This window comes from Papaver somniferum, chromosome 4, assembly GCF_003573695.1.
Source record: "Papaver somniferum cultivar HN1 chromosome 4, ASM357369v1, whole genome shotgun sequence".
Taxonomy (NCBI): Eukaryota; Viridiplantae; Streptophyta; class Magnoliopsida; order Ranunculales; family Papaveraceae; genus Papaver; species Papaver somniferum.
This window is the reverse complement of record NC_039361.1, coordinates 36,880,266-36,889,594: the sequence shown is the minus strand read 5'-3', so window position 1 is coordinate 36,889,594 and position 9,329 is coordinate 36,880,266. Positions and strand designations below refer to the sequence as shown.

At 36.2% G+C, this 9,329-nt stretch overlaps 1 protein-coding gene across 1 annotated transcript; it reads left to right on the top strand.

Moving 5' to 3' along the window:
• The first annotated feature begins 4,497 nt into the window (after positions 1–4,497).
• LOC113272342 (DDB1- and CUL4-associated factor 13-like) lies at positions 4,498–7,488 on the top strand. The gene is made up of 11 exons (XM_026522192.1): positions 4,498–4,507; positions 4,601–4,721; positions 4,812–4,907; positions 5,238–5,301; positions 5,493–5,546; positions 5,919–6,004; positions 6,102–6,162; positions 6,241–6,305; positions 6,412–6,517; positions 6,929–7,017; positions 7,137–7,488. Exons 1-11 carry the CDS (start codon positions 4,498–4,500, stop codon positions 7,297–7,299), a joined length of 915 nt encoding a protein of 304 aa, XP_026377977.1. The 3' UTR covers positions 7,300–7,488.
• The last annotated feature ends 1,841 nt before the right edge of the window (positions 7,489–9,329 follow it).

Genomic DNA, 9,329 nt, shown 5'->3' with positions numbered 1-9,329 from the left:
TACAAGTCAAAATAACGATGCATTGGAGTGAGATTCTCAATTGATAGGAAAGTTTGTTAATGGCATAAATGGAATTAGTGGATTCACTGCAGGTATTATTACTCTCTCAATGTATTGTTTCTTCCTTTTGTGCTTCCTATATATAGATATGAAGTGGACCAAAAAGAAATTGTCAAGGAAATAAGTGGCATGGCTATATTTCTCTTGTCTGGATTTACGCCTATGTACGAGAAAAACATAAGTAAACCCCATTTTTAGAAAATTCAAGTAACAAGATGGCGTGGTTATACTTCTTTTAAACTAGATGAAACTAAGAAAATTTAGCAAGAAAATCGTGTTCGCATACTATTAGGTGTCCTTAAAATTTTGTAAATGTGAAAAGTCTTTTGGATGTTCAACCAGCGGAAAAGCCAACTTGTCTAATGCTCATGTAAACTAGATAAAACTAAGAAAATTTTAGCAAGAAAAACCAATATTATGTAGTGATCTACGCTACAAACAGCTAAATTAGGGGTTCAATTTTACAGGATCTACACTGTAAGGATTGGGATAAACCAACCTCAGAGAGGTGGAAGAGATAAACTCACAAGACAATAATTCTATTCTATTCCTTCTTCAATTACAAGAGTTCAAGGTTATAAAGAGAAAAGGACTATTGTACTGGCACGTGCCACTCGTATGACTCCTACTACTTGATTTACTAAATAACATACATCTTCCCCTTAGTAAGTGGTCATTCCATAACCGGGAGATGACAAATTCCCACCCCTTCAAATTGTCCTTGTCCACAAGGATATGAAATGAGCTCGACCCCGGAACACAGTTGTTGCAGCTGCTTCTCCAACACAGTAAAAGACATGAATACAGTTTCCCTAACTTCGACAATAAGACTCCTAACAAGCTGAATTCCTTCGTGTCACTGTAGCAATCAACTTGATCCAAGTCCCCTTCAGAATTAGTTAATGAACTTGAGCCTAAAATCATTTCCCAGTAGTGAACAGGCCTTGTATCTTCACAACTGAAGGCTGGGTAGATACTAGTAATGACACCACTTGCAGCAACGAATAACAGTTTCCAAATGGGATTGCAAATCACTGTACGAGTACATTTCAGCATAAGAGGCTTTTCTCCACTGTCAGTTGAGGTATGAACGTGCATCTTCATGTTAACTTCTTCGCAACAAACTTGCACGTGAAGCTGTAGTTGTAAACCTGTCATTTCCACTAACACAAAAACTGCCACCTGCAACTCTTTTCTTTGGAAGAAAACTCCTTCCTTGTTAGTCCTTAGCTGCTTGTAGCCTTTTGTAGCAAAAGAGTGGTTCTGTGCCAACGGAGATATATTTTCCAAAGTCACTCCTAAACCTGTGTATACAAAATCAAATACTCGAAAATTCCACAGAGGCTTGCTGACTGAATTGTCTCCTGGTAAAAAACCAGAGGATAATACACCTTCATCGCACATTCATTCTTAGAATTAGCAGAAAAATTCTTATCAAAGAAGTTTCCCACCATGCCATTGTGTGAGGTAGATATATTCATTTCTTCCATTGGTCCAGTTGTACGAGAGTGGTGACTTGTACTGGCTTGTAGAAAGGTAGCTACTGTGATGAATACCACCAGCCAAAACCTTCTAAGAAGTATGTAGCTTTTGATGTGCAACAGGTTAATTCTAAAGCCATGTAATGTAGTGATAAGAACTGTGATGGCCCCTTCAGTCTTGAGCATAACAATCCTGGGGATATGAGAATCTTGAGCTAATATCCCGTTGTATGCCGAGCATTTTAGTAATGCACTAGGTGATAGAATGGACTTGAAAGAATCACTCTTCCCTTGTACTGTCGAGCCATTGGATGTGGAGATGTTCAGTCGGTTCACTGAGTGATAAGTAGTCTCAACATAATACTCAGCTGGCACTATAACGTACTTCTCATGACTCTTTCTACCAACTGCTACAAATAATTGCTGCCAGCGCCTTTGATTTAGAGAGAACCCATTACTGCCATTAGTAGATGAGCTACGTAGTGTAGTATAGTTACGAATAACCTGTATCAATCCAACATAGAGAACTACTCCATCATCAGGTGACAACTCTTCAAAATGCAAAGTTATAATAAAATCTTCTACACAATTGTCCGTCATAACTTTCGGAAGAATGAATGTTTGGGTCACGATGAAGGAATACAACTCAACTGTATCTTCCACCTGATAAAGAATACCCGCAACTTCTGTAAGCAATTCTTCCAGCCACATATGCACACAGTTTCCACCACATTTAGATTCAGTAAGTACCTCTTTGATTCCCACCACTCTTACAGTGGATTCCTTCCAGCCTAAACCCCAAGGATTATTACCAAAAACCACAGAACTAGGTACTCTAGGTGGTAAGTCAATGACAATCAACATATACCCCCTGTCATTTCCCATACTCCATATACAAAAAGAAAAAAATTTATATTCTGACCACAAGAGATAAACATATATTTTCGTCTTTGTGAGAATTACCCAATTAAGCATGGTTACCAGAATGTGCAGTAAATCTCTATGTTCATCCTTGATCTCATTAACCCTCAACAACTCAGAGTACATTACTTCTGCAGCCTCATATAATTCCTGTCTGTGTTGCAAGAGAATAACATGTTCTCTACTGCCAAAATTCACCATCACACCCTCAGGCATTTTGAACGCATCACATCTCAGTATCGCCATAATCATCAACTTTGCTATCTCGACAAGGATTTGGTTACAATATGCGTGACAGCTTCGAGGAGTATTCACAAAAACTGTGGCTGCATAACCACTTGCAACCATATGGACCAATTCATAATCAATTACTAACAACCTTCCTCGACCGAATACCCTTCCCGAAACAACACGGCTACAATGGAAACATCCTGCACGACTCAGAAGTATCATTATACAGTCAGGCATTTGGAGTAAACCATGTATCAACTGTAACCTTAGAGAACCTTTATTACCACTGGAACTCCTACTGTTAGGATGAATTTGAAGAAATAGTTCACACGCATTGCTAGACTCACTTCCCCTTTTCACATGAAGTATCAAACTAGAGTAAAGCACATTACCCTGCTGTGGAATTTTATCAAACAGTTTGCTGAAATCAAGCTTGTCTCCAGTTTTAACATATAGAAACACAACTGAATTCGCAAACATTGAATCCAATTGGTACCCATGTTGAAGTACACTCTTATAAAAAGGGTTTCCATCATATTTCTCCATTGGAGTTATTAAACAAGAAGCAAGTATCTCAAGAAAGAATTTAGAGCTGCCACTAACACAATAAGAAGACATCCCACTAACTACAAACCCTTTACCACGATCAAATATCAGTCGAGCATGACTAGTACCAGGTGATAAAGCACAAATAGAAGTAATTAGAGTTAAGTGTATGAAGTAATATACCATGATAAACTTGATTGAGTAGGATAATATTTGATGTAAGTTATTAAGCATACTAAACTTCCACCTTACAAACTGTCCAAGTACATCATCAGAAATATGATTCAGTATGTTGAAGTCCTGTACCTTAGTGTCTGCCATTCCTTTACTTTGAGAATCTGCCAAAAAATAAGCTCCAGCAGTGAAGGGTTTACCTTCTAGGTAATCCAGAAATGATAAATTGGCTTTACCCCCATCAGGAAAAGAAGCAAATCTATGAGACAAAAAGTATTGAATTGATACCGATTTCTCACCACTGCGAGTAGTAAAACTAAGGTTAACTCCGTCATCATTAGAGAACTGTAAAGCGATTCCAGAATTAAATTTACAATCACCACCCTCAAACGAACTGCAACAAACATCACCCAATTCTCCCACTGAACTAGAATCATCTGAAGTTGCTTCCAAATTATCATCAATTTCTTCCTCCACTTTCTTCAATTCTTCATCTGAAGAATTGTGAACGATATCTCCTTCTGAACTTGATGAAAAGCTTGAAGGAGATCCAATCGATTCAAAGCTTTCTCAATAATTGAAAAACTGACCTTCCCCCATATGAGTAGTTTGAATAAGTCGATGATGATGAACCGGTCGGTGATGCTGGAAGTTGTTACTAGACGAAGGATCTGGTACTTCACCATCTTCCCAGAAATTATTAGTCTCACCGCCATGATTATACCCTTGAGAGAAAACTAGTCTATCGAAAACCATTTGAAAATTCTTGTCTAGATAAGATTGAAAAAGTTGAAATTGATTTTCCATATCAGTTTTCAGTATTTTGACATCTCCCTTTACAGATTGGAGTGATTGAACTTCATCCCTCACTTCCTGTAATTCTTGAGTGAATCGCTTCTGATTTTCATCCAACTTACTCAATCTAGTTCCGTCCGCCATTTGTGTGCCAAGGAAAGACCTAATCTGATACCACTTGTAGTGATCTACACTACAAACAGTTAAATTAGGGGTTCAATCTTACAGGATCTACACTGATGTAGATATATCATTACTTTTCAGCCGCTGGCCGTTTATGTTTGGAAGAATGTTTTCTGGTATGAAATATCAAATTTCGTAGTTCACTTTCAGCTTTTATCAAAGAAATTAAATGCTAGTACCATAATCTTCTTAAATATAACTATGAAAAGATTTCAGACTTCATCTAATTGTGTATTACTTGGGTGTATGTTTCAGGGCTGCTGATCACCAGTGGGGTGGTGATCAATTTGCAACAGCTGGTGCTCAAGTTGATATATGGGATCACAATAGGTTTTCATTTATATGCTTTTCCCGTTTTCTGATACTAGTAGTTACATATGCCAACCCACTTTGTATGACACGGTATATCTTGTGAAACAGGTCAGAGCCAGTAAGGAGTTTCGAGTGGGGGAAGGATACTGTTATATCCCTTCGATTTAATCCTGGAGAACCAAATATTCTAGCCACATCTGGCAGGTGTGTAACAATGGCTGATTTAACGCTATCTTGTTTATAATGGGAACTGAAACTGAGAATAGATTTAATAAATGTGTAATCTAATGGTGTCGCTGTATATCTCTATCTGCATCACAATAGCTGGCATTAGGTAAATGCCATTTAGATTTAGGTACATGAATTAGATGTTCCTGGGGAGATATAGATAAATAGATTAGCGGCACATTATTGTAATCAACTGTTAACATATCCACCATTTGCAAGTTGTTATTTCCTTTTGCATTACATTGTGGATTAAAAAAGGTAGAGTTGTTCACTTTTGTTATTTTCAATTTTTTGGGGGGTTTTCAGTGATCGCAGCATTACGTTATACGACTTGCGGTTATCAACTCCAGTGAGGAAGCTGATCATGAAGGTATTTCTTTCTAAGTGTCATAGTAGAATTGATTTTTATATCATTCTCACATAGCTTTTGCATCTTACTAATTAAAATATCTTCCATATCCGCCTTTTTATTACCCATGGGATCATCTCAGCTTACATATCTTTGTGTTACTATCTGACATATATACTAAGGGATACTGACGTAGATTTGTATTCTGACAGACAAAAACTAATGCTCTCTGCTGGAATCCAATGGAGCCGATGAACTTCACAGCTGTAAGCACATATTAGGCCTGTGCAAAAAATATTTAAAACAAATTGTTCGTTTTTTGTTCTTTTAATTAAAATTGATTATGTGTCTTTGCATTCTACTTTGGTATCATTTTGTGAAGTCACTCAGTAAGTCGATATAAAGGCCTCTTAATGTCCAGAAGAAAACTATAAGTACTATCTTTTGAGTTTTGAGGAAATCTCTTACTGGTGAACCCCATTGGTATAGCCTAGTAACCCCAGTCAGGTCATCAGGCTATTTGACCAGTATTTATTTATTTAGTTTAGTTATCTTAGATGGTCCATTTTCGTTCTGTTAAACTGTTTTTCAAAAATGTGACCGTTCTCACTACTTTTTGCTGATTTGTATTGGCGAAGGCAAATGAGGATTGCAACTCCTACAGTTACGATGCTAGAAAACTGAAAGAGTCCAAGAATGTGCACAAGGGTCATGTTTCTGCAGTGTAAGTTTTAGGCTCTTATATTTGTAACAAAACTTTAAGAATTTATCCCTAGCCATTTACTGAAGGATTGTTCTCACTTACGCCTGGTTAATTGCAGGATGGACATTGATTATTCACCTACTGGCCGGGAGTTTGTTACTGGCTCTTATGATAGAACTGTGAGTTTTCTACCATAATCCATACTAATTTCACTCCTGTAAGGAGTTCTTATACTTCCATTTGATCTTTTGCTGCAGATAAGAATCTTTCCATATAACGGTGGCCACAGCCGGGAAATCTATCACACTAAGAGGATGCAAAGGTTTGTCTGCTTGGGAGCTTTTTCTTCAATCCCATTTCTTGTACTCGGTTCTAAATGTTGTGAACTCAATTCTATATGTTGAATAAGCTTTGTTTCTCCAATGTAGGGTATTTTGCGTGAAGTTCACCTGTGATGCCACTTATGTTGTTTCTGGGAGTGATGACACTAATCTGCGGTTATGGAAAGCCAACGCATCAGAACAATTGGGAGTGGTTAGGATCTCTTCCCCCTGATTATTTGCGTTTAAATTAAACACATGCCACTAGTAATATAAATATTAGAACCTCATGCAGGATTTTCCTTTCACTAAATCATAATTGTCCTTAGTCTTTGTTTCCAAATACGAATCTTAATATTTGAACAATAAAGAGTTAAATTGTTCAAAAAGACGATGGCTGATACCTTTGTATCTCGTGAATATTGAAAATGTTCCACCAGATAGGAACTTGGACTCCGGCTATACTTGGGAACTCTTAAATATTGTATCATATTTCCCTTTAACACATCAATAAGAAAATATCATTGAAGCATTTTTATGTTCTTGCCGTTTTTTACATGCAATCTTGCTCCTCTAAGTTCCACTGGTCAACACTCGCTTGACATGCCCATTCTTTTCAATGCAGATTGTTCCAAGGGAGCGTAAAAAGCACGAATATAATGAGGCTCTGAAGAAAAAACACCAGCACTTTCCTAAGATTAAGAGCATTCATAGGTATGTCATCTGATAATTTCCCATACTGCAGTAAAGACGAGTTCTAATTTATATTTCTTAAAGTCAAAACTATACTCATTTGGCTTCTTTGAATAATTTTTTTTCGTGCGTGTTTGCAGGCATAGACACTTGCCTAAAGCAGTATACAATGCGGTCAATCTAAGGCGCACAATAAGTGATGCAGCTATGAAGAAAGAGAATAGGAGAAGAGCTCACAGTGCTCCAGGAAGCATACAAAGGCAGTCACTGCGCAGAAGTAGAATCATCAAAGAAGTTGAGTAACCTCAAGCAAAATAAGATTACAAGTGTTAATACTAGCTCCCTTGCACCAATATTTGTAGAGTATACCAATGTTTTGCTCGCAATCTCCTTTGTAATTATATAAATGACTGCAGCACTTATGCTGTTTTTTTTAACTTAAATTGTATAGCAACTTTGATACATGATTTCAAAGAGTTTATGTTAGGCGGAGAAAACTTGATGAACTGAATATGGGCCATTGCAAAGTGATTGAAACCCATGGTCAACAGTTGGGCTTCGAAACAATATGGAAAATCAGTGGCATTCTTTCAAGTTCACGTGACAAGTTGTAGAGGCAACACGTTCATCAACGTCAGACATGGGAGCAGCTGGGTAGGATTTCATGCAACATCACTCATGACATCTAAGTGGAAGTAGTAATGGTTTTTGGTTTTATCAACAAAAGCATTTTCTTGCGATTCTTTTTAGCTCTTCTCTCTTTTTCATTCTCATCATTTCCATTTTTCTCCAATATCGTTTTTTTGCTTTAAATCATTCCACCAATATCGTTTTTTTGCTTTAAATCATTCCACCAATCTCCCCTGTAGATATCCTTATATAATTAAAGTTCAAGTTAAGACATACTTTTCACAGATAACAAACTAAATCATTGTTCCCATTAACTTTCGTTCGTGTAATAATCACTCATATTCTTCTTCTAGACTTCTTATTAGTCACCATCTCATTGTATTGATTATCAAACCCTAATCCAAAACCCATTTCATAATCGTTTTCTTTCTAGATCATCTCCATTTCTCTTTTCTTTAAATTTATTGGTATACACACTATAATTTACACTAAAATATTAATACAGTTAGCAATTGATATTGCTAATGTTTTTAGTTACATGTAGGGTTGGTAGTTAGTTTATTATTATTAAGAGTTTTTGGGTCCAAAAAGATTGCTGGTTAGCTATTTTATTAATCAAGGAAGTAATTTCCAACTAACAAGATTTGATTGGGGTTAGCACTTTTCTTATTTTTCTCTAACTTTTTTCTTTTTTTGTCTCCGGAAACATCAATCATATGTTATTTTGAGTGAATACAGAAAAGAAAAATTATATTAAATAAATCAAATAGTTTAAAGATTATGAGAAAATCTAATCATTTTTCCACTGTGGATCATCATGTATATACATCATATTTTAGTGGTGGTAGCTTACAAGCTGGAATCCATGTAAAAATACTATTGGTAATGGTAATTTGGATTAAAAAAACGTTTTACTGATGGTGACACGTGAAAATTAGACAATACATCATGTATATTTAAAGGGCTGTTGAGTGAAATATAAGGTATTTAGTGTGAGTGGGGGTTGAGATTTTTTCACTAAGTCAAAATTGTCCACTAGTATAGTGTATTATTATGAATTTATGATGATGATAATGTTAGGTAGCAGTATTTCACCTAATCTGTGTGTAGTGTATGGCTTAAAGGTACACAGAAAGGAAGTAGAATTCAAGTCAAAATCGAATTTGAAATACAAAATTATATCACGAGGAAGGTTTGGAATTTAGGTAAACAGAAAGAAACGATTTGATATAAGGATCTGAAAACTCTTTATGGAGCGAGAAAAATTTACCCCACCAACGCTAATACTAACAAATGTAGTCGCCTCCGGTTAGCTTCGAGGATGGGGTGGAGATGGGCCCACCAACCAAATCTATGAAAGTTGGTTTTGTTTAAAGCCCAATTTTTTCGGCATGTTTGCAATTGTTTTTTATTTGTTTTTTTTTGATTCGAAAGAGCATATTATTAAGAGAGGGAAGGATGTACAGAGATATCTACCAGCGGTGCAATAAAAGAAAAGAAAACAACAAGCAAGACTTATAAGAGAATAGCATTCCAGTTACACAATATTGAATTTGAAAAATTCAAATGAACCCGATGTCCTACTACAGCATCCCAAGCCAAAATTAAAGACTTTACATCATAGATTAGATCATCATCAGTTTTGTAAAAATAACGTTCTTCAAATCTTTTATAGTTCCTTTCTTTCCGGATAGTACTAACAA